This window comes from Diadema antillarum, unplaced genomic scaffold, assembly GCF_040938485.1.
Source record: "Diadema antillarum isolate AM-2024a unplaced genomic scaffold, OU_Dant_1.0 seq00000076_RagTag, whole genome shotgun sequence".
NCBI classification, from domain to species: domain Eukaryota; kingdom Metazoa; phylum Echinodermata; class Echinoidea; order Diadematoida; family Diadematidae; genus Diadema; species Diadema antillarum.
The window spans coordinates 583,129-607,782 of record NW_027271170.1 but is presented as its reverse complement, the minus strand read 5'-3'; the positions used below and the strand labels follow the sequence as shown (position 1 = coordinate 607,782).

The following is a 24,654-nucleotide window of genomic DNA, read 5'->3' as shown; positions in this document are numbered from 1 at the left end:
CGCCCGCAAACAGATCGAGAAGTTTTGCGGGAAGTTTGCAGTCACACTGGCAAAACTTTGCGATCTTAAACTTTGCGATCTTAAACTTCTCGATTTTTTGCGTACACTGTATGTTTTTTGAAGATGATGAGAGATTGCTGGTTGCAGAGTGTTTGGGATAGTTGATTCCACATAATTTATCAATCAGTTATTGAAAAGGAAAGCCTTCAGTGATTTCTGGAACACTGACAGAGATGGGGATTCCCTGATACTTTGAGGGAGCCGATGCCATAGGCGTGGGGCGGCTGCTTAGAAGGATCCGTCTCCTGTCCAAGGACCCGTTTACAGTGAGTGAAAAGGCCGGGCACTGTAAACGCGCAAAAGGCCAAATGCGGTACCAAAATCAGCCGCGCATTTGGCCAAGCTCTGGAGGTAGTCTCGGCCACAGCCAAGCCCGGCGTTTTCTCACTGTAAATGCAAACTGGGCCAAATGCGGTACCAAATTGTGACCGGCGCGCTCCCAATAATAGTCGTTTGTTTACAAGCAGAACAAAACTACGTCAAAATATTAAAAGATTTGAATTAAAAGCCCAGGCCGAGCCCGGCACTGTACACAGCAAAATTGCGGGGTCGTGTACCGCAATTGAGGCCGAGCTCTTTATGTTGCTTAATCCCTTCCCTTTATAACTGGAAGTAAAGTTAATCCTTTGAGTGTGTTGTTTATTCTTGCATCCATCAGTCAGTAATAAACATGTCTGTTTTGCTGCAGTATTTTGAAATGAGAGTGTTTAATTCATCTTTTGATAGGGCTATTTGTGGTACATTGTTTGTCTCACTTGGGAGCTGGTCTCACTAGGGAGGTGGTTTCACTAGGGAGCTGGTCTCACTAGAGAGGTGGTTTCACTAGGGAGGTGGTCTATACTAGAGAGGTGGTCTCACCAGGGAGATGGTCTCCCTGGGGAGGTGGTCTCACTAGGGTCTAACTACAAGTGTAGGGAGGTGGAACCCCACCTCTCTGGTATAATAGCCTTCTTCCAGTTCACTTCTCTCCTGTCACTCCTTATCCCTGGCATGAGCGACAAACAAACAAGACCCCCGCAAACAAGAGCTGAATGCTAATCTATCTTCAAGCAAAATCTTCCTAAAATTAATGACAAATTGGAAAAAACACTAACGAGACAAATATTTCCAGGAAAGGCAAAGCATCAGACTGGGAAGGGGCGGGGACCTTCCAACAAAAGAATGCCTTGCACAGCCTGTAAATAGCTTGGGAACAGCAATGAAAATGCCAGTCTTATCAAAGTCAAAGACCCCTAACATTTTTGCATACATTGTAATTCTATTTTTCTTTCCTTTGGGCTTTGATACAGAAAACTGTGGGCGGGCAATTTTGAATACCAAATACTCATTAAAACCCACACTGTACACAAATATCAACTCATTGGATACCTCATGGGAAATGATGAATCAGATTATATCTAAAGAGGACTTAATATGAAGATGTTGTATTGTATGCCAATTCAGGTACACATTGCTATTAAAAGCAACACTGAGGAACATGTGCTTACGCCTGGCGCACCAACTACTCTACAAACATGTACAGAGAATGTTATGGTAAAAGCGTTAAGAAACATACCATGATTATGGCAATGAATAAACACTTAATCTTCAATTTGCTATAAAGAAAGACGGCAGTATCTCGCTCTACTCATCAAAGGCACAAATGCCACTCATGATAGAAAACTGACAGCTATACGCCACAACTCAAAAAACACAAAAGAATTTGCGAACACGTTTTGAAAGTGGGTATTGAAACATGTTTCAAACATAGGGAAGTTGATATATGCAGCCTTGGCGCTACATTTCATAGTATTAACCTTATACTCAAGATAATGCACCATAAACCTTGAAAAGAAAATGGGAGAGACTTAAAATGCAAGAATGTCCGTGATGAGTGAACACAAGAGGTCAAATATCTTGGGGCCATCCTTTGCTCCATACTTTGTATTCCTGTAACATTTGATACTGCCATACAACATGGGAAGAGTGAAATAGATATGCTTCTGCAAACTACTTCTAAACACTCACAGACCACCTCACCCTGTATCTCATCAGCATCCAAAAGACATGAAATATAATCATTTTTCACTCACTTCCATGTCCTTATCATGCTCTTGGCATTGACAATGTAGTTCTTTCAAAATATAGTTTTACTGTATTAACACAGAAATTAATGCAGTACATTAATTTTGGTGTTTTCGCATTACTTCTGGCTAGCGCGAATTCTAAAACCCAAGAAAACATCTTCACAATTTTCTCTGCACATAGCGAATGGTTTGACAATTGCGCAGCGCGAATTCAATAACCCACGGATATGTTTTTGAGCCGCTTTGTGCAAAACATTAATCACATGGAAATATTGACGTTTGCAGTATTTACATTAATCCTGAATTTCTTACAAAGATTCTATTCTATAGACTTTCTCTCTCCTCCTTTTTTTTCCTCCCTACATGTAATATCATGTATTCAAAAAAACAATGATAAGAATGGATTCAACAGTCTTTAAACTGGGTGTTGATAATGCAGAAATTTTATTCCACTTTCAAAGATGTTGAAACTTACAGGATTTTTTTTTTGTTGTTGCATTCCCTGCTTGTATGAAAAACTATGACTCAAAGAAAGTGTCATGCTGACTAAATTTGCAAAATCAAGTAACAGATCAAGATAAAAATCAACTGATTTAATCAGCTGAACATCAAGATAGATCTTTTTAGCATATTTTATCCCCGTTGTCTTGTATATAAAGAAACCTAAAATAGCTGCTTTGGTCACATTCATGAACAAGTTACCCAAGTGTAAAGTCTGTCATTCTTTTTGTCATCAACAAAATACAAGGGACTGTATATAATACACAGTGTGAATGACTTAATATTCCACTACACTACAGTAACAATATACATTGTACATTCTTCCAGCAGTGGCATTTCCTTCTAATCTCTGATCACCTGTACATCATCACTGATTTAATCCTCCTACCCCTCCCCCTCCCCTCAACCTTTCTCGAAAGAAACAAAATTTGACATGAAAATAAAAGTGAAAGTCACAAAGAGGAACATCTGATGAGATGTAGAGTGGATTATCTTACTTTGAAAGTTTTTTGCTGTCATCGTCCGTTGTATTCCGCTCACTGGAGATGTCTTCATCACTCATTTCTTCCCTGCAAGAGATGGTATTCATCAAAATTATATTAATATTATAATTCAACAATGATGATAATATAAGAAGAAAAAACTGATAATTAATAATAACAATATCATTATTACTACTATTACAATTACGAAAATAGTAGTAGTAGTAGTACTTTAGTATTAGTAGTAAAACGAACGATGATGATGATAATAACAATAATTTTACTCATAATAATAATAATATCACATGTGAAAATAATCACTAATGGTAATAATGATAACAATAACAATAAAAATAATAATAATAATAATAATAATAATAATAATAATAATAATAATAATAATAATAATAATAACACTAATACAGAGTAATAATGATAACAAAATGATACTAATAATAATGTTCATTTTTATAGTGCAGCTGCTGGATTTTATTCTCTGCTGTGCTGCAATAGGAGTCTCCTGTCTGCTTCGTTTCTTTTTTAAGATAAATACATTTGTATTATATGTATCAAACATATGATTACACAACAAAAACAACCTGTTGAAATGCACACATTATTACAAAAATGTAGGTCACTGTATTAGAGAGATAAAGGAAACAGGAACCCCACACTGGCAACGTACCACAGTACTGCGTCTGCTTAAATCTCTATTCATATTACAGTGCAGTCCTTGATGTGTCTAAACGCATCAGAAAAGCATTCATACACAATTTTGCCACTCACTTGAAATCTAAGGTAGAAATTGGGGGTCTGCATTAGTGAACATTCCTCTTACTTGTGCCTACTTCCTTTGAATGCAAAATGTGTTTTCACCGACTCAATTAGCGTGTACAAAAGAACCAATACACTTGTACATGAAAAGCCTTCACATGATACAGTGTACATTCAATGTATTGGGAGAGCTCTGCATTTTGCTTTCCCGTGGGGGGGGGGGGGGGGGGGTGTTCGGTTTTGTTTGTGTTTGTAATGATTTTCACAATAGAAGTAATAAGGAGTATAGCCTTGATAAGGCAATGGCATTTGCTAGTCTGCCACATCTGCTGCGCTTTCTAATATCAGATAATATGATGTCACCTGAATTTGTTTTTATTTGTGTCAATATTCTGATTTGCACACTAGGAAATAATCAAAACATATGAAAGTTAACAGAAATTTTGCTTTCCTTTCGTATTCAAATATTGATACATCATATTGGTTATTTTGTTTTCAGGTGTTTTTTTTTTAAATTCCTTACAAGATGAAGAATCAATTGAAACTTAGTATATGAATGTGCACATGGGTATGGATTTAAACAACAGATCTACATTGTATGTCAGCCACCCCCTGACCCCACCCGTCTATATCTAAACACACACATACTGTACATTTAGTTATATTGTTGGTTAGTGCTTCTTGGTCAATCTGCAGTGGCTAATCAATGCAGTCACTTCTGACATGACCATATTTGAATCATCCGTACACTGTACATCATTTAACATAATTTATGAGGTGGAGCTAAGAAATACAAATCTACAGTACACCTCTTCCCTAGTCAGTGCTTAGCCCAATACAATGTCTTCTTTTTCACTGTGAGAAATATGATGAGATAGCATTGGGTAATTCTGACAAATAAGCCGCACAGGCAATTTTTAGAGCTGAAATTTGACCCTTTTATCTTGAACTTTGTTTAATCAGCCCTTATATAGTATCTATTGGGGTCATTATGCTGTCATATCATCTTTGTACCTTATCTGATGGAAAATCTAATGGACAGTTGTCTGATACTGTATACGAAAAATTATTTAGCTAAAACACAAATGTGCAAAGAATCTACATGTAACTGTTCTATCACAGTATCATCCCTTGTGCAAAGACAAAATATAAAGCAAAAAAAAAAGTCAGATAAACTTGCTGGTTTGGTGAAATAATGATACTTTATGTTGCAAAAGCAAGAACAACTTGAAAGAAAGAAAGAATGAGATTTAAAAGAGAAAGAGCTACAGTGGGACTTGAGATGAAGAGATTGATAGATGGATGGGTGGGTGGATGGATGGATGGATGGATGGATGGATGGATGGATGGATGGATAGATGGATGGATGGATTGACTGATTGATTGATTAATTGATGGAACGATTGATTGATTAGATGATGGATGGATGGATGAATGGACGGATGGATGGATGAATGGATTTTATTTACATATAAAAGACAATGCCTAAATAGCCCAAATGATGCAAAAGGATAAAAATCATCATAATCGAAATCCGATCAAAAAGCACCATAATCATAATCATAAAAGGAATAACAAGAACAGCAATTATGAAGCAAAGATGAGGTGAGACAGTGGCAACAAAGAGCAGCAAGAACAAGTGAAAAAAAAAAGAAGATCAAACACAAGGGCAACATTTCATAAAAGATGTACCATAGGATGGCAACTCTTGCTGGAATGGCAACTTCCAATGGCAACAGCCAATCAGGAAACTGGAATCTTGTCGTTACTATGACAATTGCCATTCCAGCAAGAGTTGCTATCATATCAACTTTTTATGAAATGGGGCCCAGGAGGAGATGGAGGAGGCAGGAGAAAACATTAAAGGGATGGTACAGTATTGGTGGAGATGAGAATTGGGCTTTTAACTTTTTGCGAGACACCAAGAAAACACTTATATATAGTACAGAGCATACCATTTCAAGAGGAATTCAAAGTTTATTTGATGAAAATCGGGTGTGGAATGAATGAAACATCCAAAAACAAAGCGATCGTAGTAAAGTGTGGGTCCCACACTTTATTAGAATTGCTCTTTTTTGGATCTCTCAGCCATTTCAAAACCAATTTTCATCAAATAAACATTGAATTCCTCATAGAATTACATGCTCTTTCATATTTATTAAGAGGTTTCTCATTATCTCACCAAAAATGTTAGAAACCTGAAATTAGATCTCAACCAAAACGGTACGATCCCTTTAAGTACAGCAAAAAGAAGTGGAATAAAGTGAAAAAGAAAGAAAGAAAAGGGATCACTTACCCTCCAGAGTCCATAAAACTTGACAGTTTTCTCTTCCTGCCTATGAGTCCAGACATGGTGGAGAGAGGCGGTAGGTCTTGATTCATGTTTTGCATTATGTCTGTGGGGGAATAGAAACATAAAACAGGTATCTGTTTTAATACACCATCATATACTATCAAAGGTAATGTTTATCTTTGGGAGCAGTGATCTATAAAGTGTTTGAGTGATCACAATTGATGTAAATGTGTAGGTCAGTTGTATCACAAAACATCCTACCACATAAAATTTTGCAATAAAGCCTAAAATATACAGAGATATTACTATTTTTCTTACTAACTATAACTAACTGTACACGGTTTAGTCCAGACACAATTTTATCACAACTATTGTTCACATTTCATATATTTTCCAACAATAACATTGATAATAGTGAGTAACTTTTTTTCATTACACTGGCTGTTTTTATCCCTTTAAACTCACATTTCAGTTTCTAACTGTTTTGAAGCATTAAAGGTCCTGTTTACCTTTGGGAGCAGTGCACATTTTCCTGTGAACCAGAAAGGAACTGAGATACAGTTGTAGCATCAATATAAACGTCTCTAAACATGAATGTATTTGGCATTAATGCTACCCCAATAAGCCTGATTAGAAAGAAATGTGATCATACGTTATGCATATTAAAATTTCTGAGTTGGGAATAAGCATTTCGAAACGCTGTTTACATAGAGCTGAGTGGGGATGCAACCATGTTTTGCACTTATCACATTTCAAAACGCTGATTATGGCCCCGAAAAGTTGAGTATAAACACACCCATAGATAAGTCATAATGTATGTTCTTTCTTTTTTTCTTTTTTTCTTTTTTTGGTCTATATACTCATCTTTCTCTGTATCTACATTGCACAGACTGGTAGGCCAATGTCTCTCAAGGTTAAGTGTAATCAATAATGGAATACAGCTGGCTGTACTTGCTTCCCAGATTGAATAACAGATGTTCATAATATCTGCACATTAAAATTAATGATTTGTTATTCTGTGGCTGATGCTAGTCACACTGAGAATGCACAGAGCTATAAAGTGGAGTACTGCATGGTAATGATAATAAACTAGAAAAGCACTCTGAGAGTGCAGACCTCCACCAAGCAGCTCATTTCCACCGCTGATCTTGTTCTTCCATAAAGATCTGTGATTTCCACTCTATGCGTGCTGAAAATCCCAAATTTCCCAATAGAGAAGCCCTTTGTTACGTTATCAGCTTCCAGTCACATGGTGCCTTGCCCGAGCAAAACATGCACTTTAGTGCACGTATGCAAACCTCAAAAACGTGCAGCTTGAACAAGCTCCCAATTTCATCGACCCTACCTGCCAAAATCTTAAAAAATCTTTCATAAAATCCATAAAAATTCTGGTATCAACACCAAAATTTAATCATCTGTTCTCTCTGTTATTCTAAACCTTTCCTGTAAGTTTCATCTAAATCCATTCACAAGTTTTGGAGTTATTTTGCAAACAGACAAACAAACAAACAAACACCGAAGAAAACATAACCTCTTTTCTTGGCAGAGGTACCAATATGGTCTTGGTTATCAAGGGTACCCTTTTCAGTGTTGCCACCATTCTACCGCAGGGCAGAGCCATCATCACTAGCCCTAGCGTTGCCAGGCACCCGTTCATTATCTGGGTCAAGAGAGCCATGGTAGGTAAAAAGATTGTCCAAAGACATACATGGGTTGTAGGCATATGACGGATTCACAGATAACGCAGGGAGATCTGGGTTGTAGGCACATGACAGATTCATGAATGACACATTGAGATCTACAATTGCAACTCCGGGGGAAAGTGACAAAAAGTCTCCATGGCGGGGGGATGAAGAAGTCCATAATCTAAAACTCTATGAAATACATCATTCCAACTGTTTTATGGTTTTCAACAATTTTACTGAATCCCTCTGAGATTTTGGATATTTTTTTACTAAATGGTTGGTAGAAAGCTTTGTATTCTTTAGGGAACAATGTCCCCCCCCCCCATGTAAAAAACAAAATTCTTTGTGCTTACATTGTATAAGGTGTTTGTTAAAGTAACAATCCAGTGTTGTAGAAAAAGTGTTAATACTGATGTTGTTGTTATTGTTGTTGTTGTTGTTATTGTTGTTGGTTTCTAAAGATGGATGTATACATGAGTTTGTGAATATATGCTAAAATACTGTAAACAGCTCACTAACTGTTAAGTACTGTAATTTTCATGTTTTTAGTGTACTAAAACACTAAATTTTAGCTTCTGGGCTGCTATTTTCATTTAATAAACTCAGTATTTCAATTCGAAGAAATTCAATTCAAAAACGTAGGAATGTCTCCAACTGAACGTCAAGAGGTTTTAGATAATCCACTACGACATGTTACAATAGCTGATAGCATAAAACGACTATTGATAAATCCAGAATACTTCGATAGCATTTAAACTAAATCCAGGATACTTCGCAGCAATTCAGTCTTTTTCTGAGAACTAGATTCTTGATGTCTTAAAAGCGAGGACAGTCAATTATGTTGAAGGACAGTCTTGACCAGCAGGCATGCATTCTTTCACTGACCATCAATAGATGACCCTCGTTTGTCCATCAAAATGTGACCCTCTTTTTGTACAGTGAACTCTCTGAACATCAAGATGTGCAGTGAAGAAACACTGTTGTTGCTTCCTAATTCATGTCGACTACGTTCCACCGGTATGAAATCAGTCACAAACAGGTTCCAAAACATCTCAGTTCTGTATCACACTGGTAAAGAGAACACAATTTTTCAGAGAATCTGGCTCCAAAGATTGAGTTTGATTGCTGATCGTATTCTCTATGAGGCAGTAAGGATGGGTCAACCTGTTTTCATAGTACTGGGTCTGCATTATGAGCAAGATGTCTTGGGTTTGAGGCCCAGTAGGTCAAACTAAGTACTGGAAGTAGTCCTCTGTGTTGGTGACAATTCCTCAGCTAATTAGAGGCAATAATGATGAATCTAAGATCAGAAATACAATACAAGATGGAGGTTCTGTGGATGAAAATGTCATGACTGACTCACATGCAAACTGTGTACGCCACAGCTTAACACTACACTTCTCAATAAAAGAGCAACAGAATAAACTGGTCAAAAAAAAAAAAAGGACACTGGATCAACCAATCATACTGACCAATCTCTGCACCCTCTCCGCCAATACTGAGAATTACTCCAGATTTTCATCAGCCAGTGTAGGCCTAACTACAAATTAATAAGTAATACAGTGCTCACTCAAGAACTGTGAAGCACTTTCAGCAGGAACCTTTTAAAAGCCCAATGCCCACTGTGCGACCTGAGCCTGCCAGCTGGTGCGAGCTGTACGGGGCGCCAAGTGTTGCATAGACTATTTCGTTATGAAATCAGTCATTTTGTCAACGAAATAACCATTTCATTAACGAAATGTTCATTTTGTTGACGAAATGATCATTTCGTCAACGAAATGTTGTCATTGCGTTACAAAATGGCGACAGTTTGTTACTAAATGATTTGACTGACTTCGTAACGAAATAGGCCATGCGACACTTGGCGCCCTATAAAGCTTGCACCAGCTCGCCACCAGCTCGCAGGCTCAGGTCGCACAGTGGGCATTGGGCTTACCTGCGGGAACATCACTGAAGTGCAGTAACATGCCTTGTCTCCTGGCCCCTCCCGAATTACTGTAAAAGTGGTTTCTTTCGCGTACAGAAACTTTCACGGTTTCCATCGCTGCCGACTTTTTCGCGTGTGTTTAAATTCGCTGTCAATAATGATAGCATTGTAACAAGCGACGAGTTCAAAACATTTTCGCGTGATGTTAAATTCGCGGTTCAACCGCAAAGCGCGAAAAGCGCGAAAATAAAACCACCGCGAAAGAAACCACTTTTACAGTAATGTTATATCCCTTAATGTCTGTGTTAAAAGGCTACATAGCAATCTATTCAAATTGGCCTCATGGAGCACACAGACTCAACTGGTCTGACTGGTACAAGGTCCAAGTAGCTGTCAGTGTGAATGCATCTTGCATTAAAATGCAGTTTAAAAAGACTGTAAAGAGAGCAATGAGCAGAGAGTCTTGAATGAAGCAAGATTCGGTTTTTCAAGTTTTTCTTTCTTATATGTTACAAAAGCTTCAAGGATACATTAGACAAATAGAAATGCTATGTCAACAGTCGTTTCAGCTTGGGTATCACAAGTTCTCACAAACAATGTCCCTTTGGCAAACATCAGGTAAAGATGGACACACCCAGGAATGGTGTCTGCAACTGACTACAATGCTCCTCAGAAATTCCTTGCTCAGGATTCTGGGAAATTGGCAAAATGTATTAAAAGGCTGTTATTTTTGCAAATGAGAAAGTCACAGACATTTTTGCAAGATGTTGTTCTCACAATTTTTCTTTCATGGTTCTCATGAGTGCACTAATGCCTGTCATTCGCGATATTCTAGTGTGCTATTCAATTCATACATGTAGGCAAACGATGATTTCTGAAATACTGTAAAAGTTGATATTTTCACACAACTAATTTTTCACGCTTGGCCATGTAAGAAGAGTTTCACATGTTTTTAATTCTGGGGAATCAAGACATCAAGTACTGGAACATATGGCACGCAAAATATTTGCATGCTTCTATTTTTGTGCTAGCTTATGGCTGCGAAAAATGCGCAAAAATTTCAACACTGTGAATATTTCCACTATTACAGCAAGCGAAAACTAGACTCACAGAAATAAAAGGTTTTACGCTAGTGTTCATGTAGTGCTGCTTTCAAATCTACTTTGTGATACAGTGTACACTGTATGTTAACTGTTTTGCAACAACCCCTAGTGTACATTGCTACCCATTAAACTTGAACCATGTACAGTAGCCCATCTCACTTCCCACATGAACTAACAAGAGAATCCGGCCACCTTGTGAGCCAGCTGCCTCTCCTGACTGTACAAAGATTTGCCCAAGGCCAAAGGGGTCACCTGGAGTCCTGTGACAGGTGTATTGGCACATAGAGCCTTGGGAATTTCACCTGTCTGGAACGAACCCGTTTGCTGGCATCGTTAAATGAGCCTGGCAAGTTGGGGTATCATAGCAATAAGGTCATAAACTTGAAAATACTGTATGTACCTGTATGCGCTTCCCCGTAATGCTTTAAAAAGCCAAAACACAACCGGCTCTTGCGAGCAGCCCAATTCAGAGGAGAATACTGCAAGTCGTCATTGCAAACTCTTTCGGCAAACCTTCAAGTCTCAAGTCTACACATGTTATACTGCTGTAGGATTTGTACAATAATTCATTTTAGTGCACATTATATTCAGACAGGCAATGTCATTGTAGCAAGGAGGTACAATACATTGTAGAGACCTCCCTGGTTTATACAGGGAGGCGGAAGCCATCTCCCTGGATTTGAGGCTTTTACTTGTCTTGATTTTCAAATGTACAGCACAGTGGGCTATTAAAAGAATGGAGACAAGTAAACAATGTAATTTCACTCAAGAATCATTACTGAGATTTTATTAGAAACTACATTTACACACCCCAAATTAATGGGTTTTGTGTAAATCAATTTGGCCAAGTGATGAAAAAAAAAACCTGTTTATTTGTGTGTTGGGACAGAAAACAATTGTTCAGTCTTGCTAATTGAATCATGATGCACTTTAAATCACTCCTGCTTATCTATTTTTTCTATCTTGTGATATTTAGCCCTACCATGGTCTGTGTGAATGGCACACAGAGATTTTAATTAATGCAACTTGCCACAGTACACACATCTACTCATACATTGTACATATGAATGCCCAGATTCATGTTGTGGTCATTGTTAATTTTGTTGGTATTCTTTTTTTAAACTCTCACACTAGTTTGTTATAAACAGCATTTGTGAATGGTGGCAAATAAAATTTTTGCATCTTTGGAAAAACCAATAACTCTTGTGTGCTAATGCAGCTAAGATCAACAGACTGGCTCTCTTTAACCCACTGAAGACAGAGTGGTTTTGCTACAACAGGCATTCCCCATAGACACCTGCCTGAGTATACTTGGGACTCGTCCTCAACAGGTTACAGTAAGTGTAGCACACTTGCAAGTTCTCTTCAGTAGACACACTTTTTCTCATTGAATGAAAACCAAGGGTGATCAAGAATACCTCTTGAGGCTACAGCTATCAGTGTAATCACCTCATTTATCATCAGTGATTACACACTGCCCCAGCTGATATAATCTGTCTTACTGTCTCACAAGTGACTATAGAGAGATTCACTCAAGATATACAGCCTTTTCTAAGTACTAGAGTTTCACTGATATCTGTCACGATGACAACTGTTCTAATATTGAACAGGTTCTACATTTCTTGTCAGTCAGAACGTATAGTACGATCCGCCATCGATCCTTTACAGTACTCTCTGCTTTAATGTAGTAGCATTTTTCACCCATTTAACCAAAAAGCATGATAATTTATTCAGAACACAGACGCCACATACTTGTTACTACTGTAAAAGTGGATATTTTTACGTACCTAATTTCACGTGCTTGGCCAGGCAAGAAGAGTTTCATGTGTTTTTGATTCCGCAGAATCAAGACATTGTACTTACCGGAACATATGTCGAAAGCAAAAATATTCGCGTGCTTGAATTTTCGCGCTACTTTCTGGTTGCGTGAAATGCGCAAACATTTCAAAACCGCGAAAATTTTCACTTTTACAGTAATCACATACCTCTCATAGACTCTGCATCAAGACTCACAGCACAGTGTGACACCTGTACAATCATACTGTCTGTCACTGGGTAGACACTACATTGTACATGCTCAATAATTCGGCATTTCTAACTTTCTTGATTGTTTGTGCACATGTACAATGTACAGATTTATACACTATCTTGGAAAGCTGTTGTTGTTTGTCAGACTTAAACATTATATTCAAACTATCATTACACTGTACAAACTTCATTGTTAACAAATCACTTGTTATGTCTCCAACAACGGTAAATTGTTGTTGTTGTTGTTGCTGTTGTTATTGTTGACGTTTGCATCTGTCTTGTGAGACTATAGGCCTACTGTTCACGAGGGTTTAATTTTCGCGAATTTAACAACATGTGAAAATGTCACCATTATGCTAAGGTAGTAGTACCCTTTAATAGAGGCCTCTGTGTCAATTTGTGAAAACATCGCGCGAAAATGTCCGTGACCTCCTCATTCATGAAAATACATGTACATTGTATCTGTACGCGAAAATAACAGCGTATACAGTGCTTTGTACACCCTGTATAGGAACACCAATTCATTTCTTGATGCATTTCCTGTCTGCAGGATGTACGATACCATTGTCTCGTTTCACAGAAAGATGGATGAACACATACAGTAATGTGAGAGTGCAACAGTAGAGGTGCAACACATTTTGAACAGGGTACAATCATTAACATTGGTTAAACATGCACAAAGCCCAAAGTGCATGTTGCACGCCATTGTGAATACACTGTACCTGAGCTGCATTACATCTCTACTATGTATTCTACTAATGTCACGAATCTAAAATCTGTGCATTAATCATTTTATAAATTTGGACTCTGAAGTACCATATAGAATACTGTGTCAGTTGGTATCAAAATTTTTTACTTTCAATACGGGGCTGCTTTCTGACTGGCCAGACTGATAACTGTGTGAACCAGAGTGACTATGTACAATGTATGGGATTCATATTGTGCAATGCACTTTATGTAGCGTTACCCGCCTAGCACCTATGGACAGAGCATTTTTTGGTGAAATTTAGGCCTACTTTTATTAGGGCGTTGAGCGCGATGCGCTTTGTCATCCCCTTCAAAATTCATGCACAAGTTGCGAGTTCACAAGTCATCTTTGACCTACGTCTCTATGCATTTACAGAGCATAAAGCTACTTAAAAACATTATTTTTACAATAAGAGAAATCTATATTATTTTTTATACATATGATATCACGGAAGTCACAATTTGGTTGCAAAAGCGCTAGCATTTTCAAATAAACTTACGACTATCAGATGCGTTCAGTGCGTGTTGGGCAATGGGCAAACGTAAGACGCGTGTTTGGTCGAAAAGCGGACCCACAATTTTGGTTTAAAATCTCCTTTCAGGCATTTTCGCGGGTTCATCCCGGGAACAAATCCCCATAAATTTATAAATTTGGTATCCAGCTTATATGAAAGCTTGTAGTGGTATCATTCTTCTCAACCTATGCTGAGTTCAGATATCATGATGTATTGCTACCTTAATTCAGATTTAAGCCTAAACGTCGCTATAACTCAGCTGCTCCGTTGACTGTGAAACTCACCTGGCTGGTGTAGGAGGATTCAATGGTGCTGACTCCAAAAATAGCATTGGTTTTTCGCTTATTCAACGGGATCAACCCGCGAAATAATGATTAAGATACCCTTGTCAGCATAGCATCAGCGAACTAAGCGAGGCGGGGCCTACAAGTCTTAGACACATACCCGTAGTTTACACGCCATGACCCGTGGTTATGGCGCGCACTTACGCGAAGCTCCAGAACAGTCGAGTCAGTTTTGCATGCATAACATACGATGTTCAGCCTCCGCACAGCATAGCGCACCGCCGGTACGTAACGTGAGTACATACATGTGCGCATCTCCACGCAATCTGTAGACCAAAAGCTATACATAGCAATGCACGTGCACCACTAGCACTACTGTGTGTGCTTTTACTCTGCCGCGCTGTTGGATCGTACCGACGTTTATACGTACATTGTACTGCATACAGGGTCATAGGACTCATAAACACGTCTACAAATCGGTCTGTGGCCAGGAATATGTTCCGCGGAGACTACACTGTACGTCTATCTTCACGGAATCCTTTCTCATGGAAGAGAACCGTGAATGTCAAAATGAGTAAAAATTCCTCCGGACCAAGAAATTTTTCTGTATACGACCTCGGTTGCTCACTTTTCGTGTTGTATTTACCCAGCTGCTAGTATGTCAGTAGTTTAATAGCGCAATAGCGCAGTACCATGCATGCATTGCTGGCATGTATACACAATATACATCGGGATCGAAGCGGGCCTCACAGCTAGCTGGGTAGGTGTGTGCTAGCTGACAAGGATGCGCGCTTAGCCTTAGAAACACGCACGCTTTGAATGTGATAAATGCAGTGAATAGCACTGCCCACTGGATACGCTTGACAGTCAATTTTCATTACGCTTGCGACCCACTTTTTCGCCAAGGTTTTAACAGCGTGAGGATGAAAAATACCTCATAACTTCACCGTTATTTATGATTATGGTGAGAAATTTTGCACATCACATGTATTAATGTTAACTATGGACATTATGGATGGTATGTTTTTGTGTGAAATGACATGTATTTCTCCAGTTGCAAAAATCTGCCAGATGCCCTATATTATGCCCCTCCTTCGTAGGAGTGGATTCCGTGAAGCCTGACCTGCTAGGCAGCCGCAGAATCTCTGCTAACTACATTGTAGGTTCTATCCAGGGCAGGGGTCGCACTTAACTTCTTCTTTTTTTAACTAGCCAGGAGTGAGGAGGACTACTTAGAATCAATTTTGACACTGAAGCAATATTTTGACTAGCCAGACAGACTTGTAACTTCAGAATTTTATGATTTTTAGCTAGTCCGACGTGATTTCAGGTGACCAATGGCCAGCCGACCATCGCTAATTTCGAACCCTGCTATCCCCAATCAATGACAAAAAAGATACAGACCAGATAATTCATGCCTGGTCAAGACTCAAGACAAGTGTTTAAACCAAATTTATAACACCAAAGTATTTATTATTATGCAGGTCTGAGCTATAGTATCAGACATAAATTTAATGTTATTTCCTTATAGATAATCCAAATCGGTGCAAATTTAATTGCACTGCACTGAGCGTTGCTGAGTGACCAAGTTTTTCTACGGCCGGTGATCGTGAGACAGCCCTGGGTCGAGACAGAGCCGTGTGCATTCAATATATAGGTAATTTCTCTTCAGGGGTCCCACACTTTACAGTCCCAAGACATAGGCCTAACCTACAGTTAAAATAACAGTGACTAAACTTTACTAGGCCTAAGTTGTGGTTAAAAGTTTACAGTAACTACCTCCCCGCTCTGACGTATAGCCACCACTGCACTGCCACTGACTGGCACTGGCACGCCACGCAAACTGTCATCCGTCACATGAATAACATCTGCACAGAATGTAGGAGGATTCTACATTGTCATTAAATTTACCTGACATGTCGGCGACTCTAAACTGAGGCTTTAGCCGTCACTATCTTCTCAGCTCAGCAAAATATGATCTGTGTTGATTTATACGCCTTCTGAATCCGAGTGTGACGGCACTGCAGATTTTCTGCTGGCTCTGCTCTGTCTGCTGCTCTGTGACTGTGGTCTGGTGTTAATTCCTCTGTTTTCCTCGTCTACACGTCATGGTTGATTTCTTCTTTGAACTTGAAGATTTACTTGGACGTACTTAAAGGTCGAGAATACCTGCAATAGCACGAAAAGTGTGAGATTTAGAGTTCATACGCGCCTGTATGTCCAAAAGATACTCAGGCTCCTGTTCAAAATATATCACAATCATGTAATTTACCTTCGGCTCAATACGTGTCGTATGCATGTTATAACGTACGTGTACAGCAAGTACCAGTAACTACACTTTTTTCTAAATCCGCTTGTTGCTCAGCCAGCTCCAGCGCACAACGTTCAAGATCCCCATAGAGGATACACGGTTGGTATCCATTTTGCGTACTGTCATGTGTCTTTCTCACTTCTGTCCGAACGGACGCGCACGAAGCACAGCGCAGCTAGCTAGCATAACAACAAGGCTGCTCATCTGACCCACAGAAAGCGATCTGACCCTGGGAAGGACGACGTACAGCTATGTTGGTGCGTACAGTACGCACGGGCGGCGGAGGAAGGCAAATCGTAAAAATCTCCTCTTCTCTTCGTACATTATACTGCCCTCTAGTGCTAAATAACAACGTATCTGTTCAGCTCGGTGACTACTGGTATATACTGTACATGGAGTAACTCCTTGCTATGATAGTAGGCCTACTCAGTTTGTTAATGGATCACGAGAAATTACTACGAGCACTCAAGTAAGCGGCATAATGCATAAGCTTGCCCGACATAACAATATTATTGAATTCGTGTTCAAACAAAGAATGTGTTTAGACCAGCAGGTGACCAGGGGGCATTTCATGAAACATTTTGTCCGACAAGTTGTCGGACAAATTGGGCTCTCAGCCAATCAGATGCAAGGATTTCAATAGCTTGTAACAGTTTGTCAGAAAAATATCCGACCAAAATGCTTCATGAAATGCCCAATAGTCCGTCAGTTGACATTTTACCAGACGTCCATTTTACTGTTTTGTATATTGAGTGGAATAACAACTTTTTCTTTTGATATTTCCAAATGCCAAGCTTGTTGTCAGGTGGATGTGCTAGCTAGCACAATTTAGATAAGGATCACAAGTCGTGAATAATCATCATATCACAGATGCTTTTCTCAGTGAATTAACAAACCAAAATGCCCGTTGGTACAAATTACCTTTTTCTGCTCAAGCGCAAAGTGGAACTAGGAGCTGGTCTATTATCATTTTAATACAGTACGTCTAAGATTACTGAAATAGACCGTCCTCCCATTGTACTGATAGGAGGCAGTGAAGGGGATAGAAAATGAAACAATATAATATTGACAAGAATCACAGACATAGGTATAATTTTCGCATAATGCCCATTGGCACGATCTTTTTTTTTTCCTTATCTCGCCAATCATTACTGTATTTGAAGAGTTTGTTTGCAAAAACCGATAAGTCCATTTTTGAAGATTTTGAAGTTATACGGTCTATGTCATAAAGTACAAAATAACACCTTTTAAATGATATATTGGCACTACATATAAAGGTACATTTTTGAAGTTATGGTCAATTGAAGCAGAAATTTTCTTATCATTCTCTTTATTTTTCTTGACCTTTAATCGCAAATATCTCCATTTGGCAAAAATGGACTTATCGGTTATTGCGAACAAACTCTTCATTTTTAGCTATAAAAACGTACAGTGATATTATAAACCAAAACATAATAGTATATAGGCCTAGAGATAAGAATTTAGAATAATGTAGATTACAGTTTCTAGAGATTTAGACGGCGATTAAATCTATAGGGACCTATTATATATACCTTGATTCAGGCCACATGATTTGCCTGCGGGGGGGGGGGGGGGAAGGGTCTGTATGAGCGCACACGTACGTCACGAGTTCGACACCCACGAATCATATTCTATAGCCCACCGTAATACATCCCATGAGTCATACAGCCCATTAGTTATAAAGCCCTGGAGTCCACATCGGCCCTTGAGTTTAACACAATAGGCAAACAAGGCCCCATGCCCGTAATAGACATAGGCCCCATGTTGTCGCCGAACCCGTGAACTGTTTTCACCTAGTAGTTAAGTGTTGAGCTCAATAACATGTATCGTGTGTGAATTTCAATCTCAATTCAATAGTCTATTTATTTCCATCAAAGAAGGAAAAGAAAACATGATTCAAAGCGATGTCGCTATTATTGTCAATTTGACTTTCATTCTCTCTTAATTTCTAGGACTTAAATTTTAAATCTTTCTTACGACTTAAAATATTTTAAGTCTTTAAGACTTATTTTAGGTGGCTTCGATTAAAAGTTGAGTGTCGAAGCTGTTCGCAATCTAAATCTAACAAGGACTTAAACTTTCAGCCAATCAGATGACTTGTAAATGACGTCATGCGCTATCTTGAACCGCCTAAAACCGGAATTGGCGCTGGCCGTCACTTTGCTTCATGCGATGCTAGATAGCGTAGTCATACCATGGAGCTACCAAGTTTGGTAGCTCCATGGTCATACACACACATTCAGTGCACAATATGTACATTGTACATGTACTATTATAGTACTTGTACCTACCATCGACCATTGCAAACAAACGCTATTGACTCGAACAGTTGAGTTGGTCTTGAAGGCAGAAGTCATGCAGGCCGGAGTTTTTTGAGGGCATGATCTGACGGAAGCTTGACCAAGTTGCTTAAAGGTGAGCATATTACTGTATGAGTGCTTAAGAATGTGTTTGATAACTCTGGGACTCAGTAACCAAAGACAAAAGATGTTAAGATGTGCACTAACCGCCCTACATTTTTGGCGAGTTTAAGCCTTGCCGCTGTCCATCCCTGAAGCGCCAGTGCTAACGTTAGCTGTTCATGGCTAATGTGTCTATCCAAACATTGTAACAAGTTACATGTAGGCTAACGTTATAATGTTTCTACTAGTATTGTGGGGGCTCTATTTCGGTGAAACTGCAAGTACAAGTGTAATAATACAGGGACTCTTATAAAGCGCCCATTCTACCCAATGATTTACGATGTTGGTGTCTTGACTGAAAGGTAAAGCTATGGGCATAACAGGCTACTGTAGCGTAGGCCTAACTGTCGTCTAACACTGAGTAACAGTAACAAGTTAGTGTCAGTTCACCCCTTCTTACACTCTAGTAAGGTTTTATTTATCAATTTCTACGTAGAAAGGCACAGTTCTAGGCCTTATCATGCCCCACTATGCTGTGATAAAATGTAGGGCATATGCTGTTAGATGGGTTTTATTTTTAACGTTGTGTTTAGGCCACCAACAGTACGTAGACCCTATGGGCGCTACAATAGAACTGCGACCAGCCCAAACACGAAGCCCCCTGTGTGATGAGCGCCCCAGGGTTTAGGGCGCCAATGTTGCAATGCCAGTGCAGTGGCGTCAAGCTCTGAACTGTAAAAACTTCTATCGCATGGGCCATATTGGCTGACATCACCAATTTCCATTGACTCCCATATTAAAATAGGGGGTCTACAATTAATAAACAGTTTCTGTTCCATTGCATGACTAGGTCTACTGAGTCTGATGTCACAATAAACAATTACCTTTGGCGTGTGCACTCAACACTCTTACTATCAAGCGTGCATCATGTCACTCATTTTACTGGAATAATCAACTTCAATGCTACTTGCACTCGGCTGCGTACATGTGTATGTAATGTGAATGTGCTACTGATTTGCATTCCATGAAAATACTTCTACTATTATTACTACCACTCAGTAGTAGGCCTGGACACCTAGGCCTTATGGTTGCCATTTCTGCACTGAATTCAAGACTCTTTCTTGAACTAGTAAGTCTGTTAGTGTTATTGTTGAAGGCGTTGTGTGAAACAAATAATGTATGGGATTAACTCGTGCAATGGAACAAGATTTCGCACCTGGATAAAGGTATTCTACTCCAGTCTTTCTCTTTGTAGCATAATCAATGTGGTGATCTGTGTTTGAGTAGAAGGATCTAGACTTAAAAATTCTACAGATCTACACTTCTGGCTGAGATGTATGCATTAAGCATCACATACATCAGTGAGAGAATGTAGTGAAGTTTTACAATATATGAGGCCTTTTTTTATTTTTTACTTTTAATATTTTTTAAGATAAAGGGAATGCAAATTACCTGTTATTTGTATAATTTGTACTCCAAGGAGTACTCTGTCAGGACTATCCCTTCTTGGTGTTTAGATATGCAAGACATCCCTGGTATTTCTAAAAATTGATTTTAACGATAACATCTGAAACAAAAATCAGAGATATCGGTCTCATTTTTTCCTCCAGCATGAAATACAACCCTCGAGACCAATAAGAAATAATTAATTACATAAAAATCTAGAAATGTGGCTATGGCGACCGTTTATACCCCCGAAGCATATTTGTTTTCTTCCTTTTTTTTTTTGTCAAGCGTTTCTGTTTTTCATTTTCCACTTCCTGATCACTGATATTTCACAGTTTTTGTGTTTATTTTCACATCAATGCGGACTTTGCCCAGTTGTACCGAGAAAAGTGCAGGAGATGGTGAACAGATGGGGGCCATTTTACGTCAATAGAATCTTGCACTTGCCAAGCGAAACCACCCTTAGTTGCAAGACATCGTAAGAAGATGTGAAGACATGGATGGAGACAGTAAGTCCTTCCGCCAATCCTCATAGATCTTGTGGCATTGATTATAATTACTGGAACAATTTCTGTCCAAAGTGTGAGAGTAAAACTTACTCATTTGTTTATGCTTCATTGCTATTACACCTTTCAGGAAAGTGAATGTGTACGAGTTTGCTCTTCATAGACTGATATTGATAATAAGTCGAAAACTGAATGTTAGGGATTGTCAGAGCTGATACAATACGTCATATCTAATATGTTAAAGAGAATGGGTGAAATACTTAAAGTTGAAAAAAAAAATTGTATTGTGTTCCATTCTATAGGAATTTTGTGGAATGTCACTACTTGCAGCGATGCTTCACAGACCCAACATCCCCATGTAGAAGAAAGGGAGAGGACCTCTCATGCTCCCGAGGGATGCCCAGCAGTACCTGGTGCAGAATGACTATGTGCCTGTAAGTACAGTATATGCTTAATGTTTATAGACTTGAAATCAGTTTATGATCAAATCATTGAGCTTCCAATTTTGAGAATTATCAATATGCATGTTTCATTGGGCTTTTAAGTACCAGCTCATGTTTAGAGAAGAATATTTGAGCTTCGTATCTTACAAAGCAAGACTCGTGTAGAATCTGCATGTACTCAGTAACAGGTGGAATTTAAAAATCTGAATTTCTCATGCTGTCGTGAGAAATACAAAGTTTTCTTCTCTGATATATCAGTGTTTTTGAAGCGATTCTTCTCAAACAAACTTTAGAACATTCAGCAATGAGTATTGTGTAGGGGTATCTACCGTGTTTTGACAGTTTTCTTTTAAATTCATTAAATTACGGATTAAAAATGCATGCTGACTTCTATTGATTTGTAATAATATGTACATCAAATATCTTATGAGTCTGGAACATGTAAATATCAAGTAGGCCCCACCCCGATGATGGCAAAAAGTAATCTGATTTCTGGGAACTTTTTTCAAGGCTTTGAGGTTTACCAGATGAGACAAAATGTTTTAAAATAATATGTTCCGAAATATATCAGAAATATTTACTTGTACATCACAAACTAAAAGTTATGTGATGAATATGTTATTAGTACATTGTATTTAAGATCAATATGTAAAATTATATCTTAATATTTTTTCCCTCCAGAGTGCCCTCTCACTGAGAACTTAACTTCCCTCTATGTGATGCAAAGTTTATTTGATAATAATTGTAGCCTTTGTCATTTGCTCAAACGATTCAAGTGAAATTTAGTTCGAAATATCAGTAGTGCTATACATGTTTAATCTCTTTTCAGGTAGGAACCAATGTTCATGGCATTGCTGATGCAGAGACTCCAACCCCAGCCCAAAGCATCTTCTGATCTGGAGATTCTCCCACCTGAAAGCCCTAGCAAACGGGAAACGCCAAGTTGATCCGCGCGAAACGTATACATCACGAGCGAGAAGCGCGAAGTTCAGTGATGCTAAAGATGCCACCTTCAGCCAGCCCTGCTTAGTCAGATAAGGGAGTGACTAGACGTACATCCAGTATTTTCTCATCCTGGACAAGACCATACTAAGTCCAGGCTGGAGATGACCGGAAGCAAGAATTTGACAGACTCTTTAAAGCCCACTGTGTCTTCATCGTCAAATATGCTTGGGTGCTTGAAGCATTCTTTGATTTTGTGGCGGCATATTCATGTACTGCTACAATCCCAAGTGAGGGCTTCGTTCTGGGCATTAGCCACGAACTTCAAGAACACGTCAGTGTATGATGCTAGTAAGATTTTTCGACATTGTGCCACAAACCCATGCACACAAGAAGCATATCTGACTTGCCCTGATGTGCAGCAAAGTTTTCTTAATTTTCGGTGAATTCTTAAATCAAAGTAACACAGGTAAAATGCTGCAATGTTTCCTTTGAAGATACTATCATGCATAATGTTTGACTCATGGATATTGAGTTATGTTATGTGTGCCTCACTTTTCCATTTATATTGAGCTACAAATCCATGCACACAAGAAGCATGTCTGTCATGCCCTGGTTGTAGTAAAGTTTCCTTGTAATTTTTTTTGTGTGCATTTTTAAATGAAAATAACACAATAAGGAAAGTTAATGCCGCAATGTTTCCTTTAGAGGTGCTATCATGTATGTGTGTGCCTCACTTTTGCAATATTTCAAGTTTTTATACATGTCCAGTTTCAATTTATTTACTGTTCATCTTTGGCTTGTTTTCTGTATATTATGTCTGGTTGATGATGAAAAAAAAAAGTAATGCCAGATCCGCATTGATTTAAATTGAAAGAAGAAAGTTTAAGTTCCCTGAACACTTTTGTAATTGTTCAACGATTACCTAATTTTCATCACTCCCACAGTGTTGTTGAGCCATTGTCCATCACATTTATTGAGCGCTGATTTGTTGCTATTTTCATTATGACGTTGTGGCTAAACACTTTAATATGAAACTCTCTATTTATAAAGAAATAAACTTTGGTTTTCCAGCCAAAATATGTGCTTGAACCCACGAGGAAGGATAGATTCAGCGCAGATGGGCACCTTAAACAAATTTAGAGCATTTGACTTGAAATTTGGCACACATGACCACTATGGTATATAGATATGGAAACAATGTGGTGAGCAATGCGTTGCCATGGTAACAGCTTTTTTTAAACCAAAAAACATACAAAAATATTGTGGATTCAGCTAACTTCCTTTAGTCTTCGAGCATTTAGCTAGAAATTTGGCACAAAAGACCACTGTGGTATGTAGATGTGTAAACGTATTCTTTCGTAAGTGTCGATCAATGTGTTGCCATGGTAACGGCATATTTTGAATGAAAATCATACAAAAATATTGTGGATTCAGTTAACTCCCTCACTCTTTGAGTAATTGGCTTGACATTTGGCACATGCAACAACTTTAGCATATAGATGTGCAAACTTAATCTTTCATCAATGGTGAACAATGCGTTGCCATGGTAACAGCATCTTTTCACTAAAATGCATACAAAGATATTGTGGATTCATGTAACAACCTCAGTCTTTGAGCATTTAGCTTGAAATTTGGCACACCTGACCACTATGGTACGTACATGTGCAAACTTAACCTTTCGTCATTGTTGATCATTGTGTTGCCATGGTAACAACATAGTTTGAATGAAAATCATACAAAAATATTTTGGATTCAGGTAACTCCCTCAGTCTTTGAGCATTTGGCTTGAAATTTGGCACATGCAACCATTGTAGTTCAGAAATATGCAAACTTCATATTTCATCATTGTTAAACAATGTGTTGCCATGGTAACGGTGCATTTTCAATGAAAATCATACAAACATTTCGATTCTCCTGTCTCTGTTTAGAGCATTTTGGCTTCAAATTTGGCACATGTTACCTCTACATTACCTAGATGTGCAAAAAATCTTTTGTCAGTGTGGAAAATGTGTTGCCATGGTAACAGTATATTTTGCATGAAAATGATACACTAATGTGAATTCAACTAAACCCCTCACCCTTTTAGCATTTAGCTTGAAATTTGGCACATATGAC

General features: G+C 38.5%; 1 protein-coding gene and 1 long non-coding RNA gene across 2 annotated transcripts in view; one reads left to right on the top strand and one right to left on the bottom strand.

Moving 5' to 3' along the window:
- Nucleotides 1-16,748, bottom strand: part of LOC139726051 (protein cycle-like) — a 55,760-nt gene extending 39,012 nt beyond the window's left edge. The window contains exons 1-3 of the mRNA XM_071637134.1: nucleotides 16,377-16,748; nucleotides 6,180-6,279; nucleotides 3,125-3,196 (exon numbers count right to left, since the gene is read on the bottom strand). Coding sequence (XP_071493235.1) covers nucleotides 3,125-3,196; nucleotides 6,180-6,279; nucleotides 16,377-16,383 — 179 coding nt within the window. The 5' untranslated portion in view covers nucleotides 16,384-16,748. The remainder of the gene's footprint in view (nucleotides 1-3,124; nucleotides 3,197-6,179; nucleotides 6,280-16,376) is intronic.
- A 3,079-nt stretch (nucleotides 16,749-19,827) lies between these two features.
- On the top strand, nucleotides 19,828-23,301 carry LOC139726060 (uncharacterized). Its single transcript, XR_011710582.1, has 3 exons — nucleotides 19,828-21,154; nucleotides 21,454-21,585; nucleotides 22,424-23,301. It is a non-coding gene; the product is annotated as an uncharacterized lncRNA (long non-coding RNA).
- Nucleotides 23,302-24,654: the final 1,353 nt, after the last annotated feature.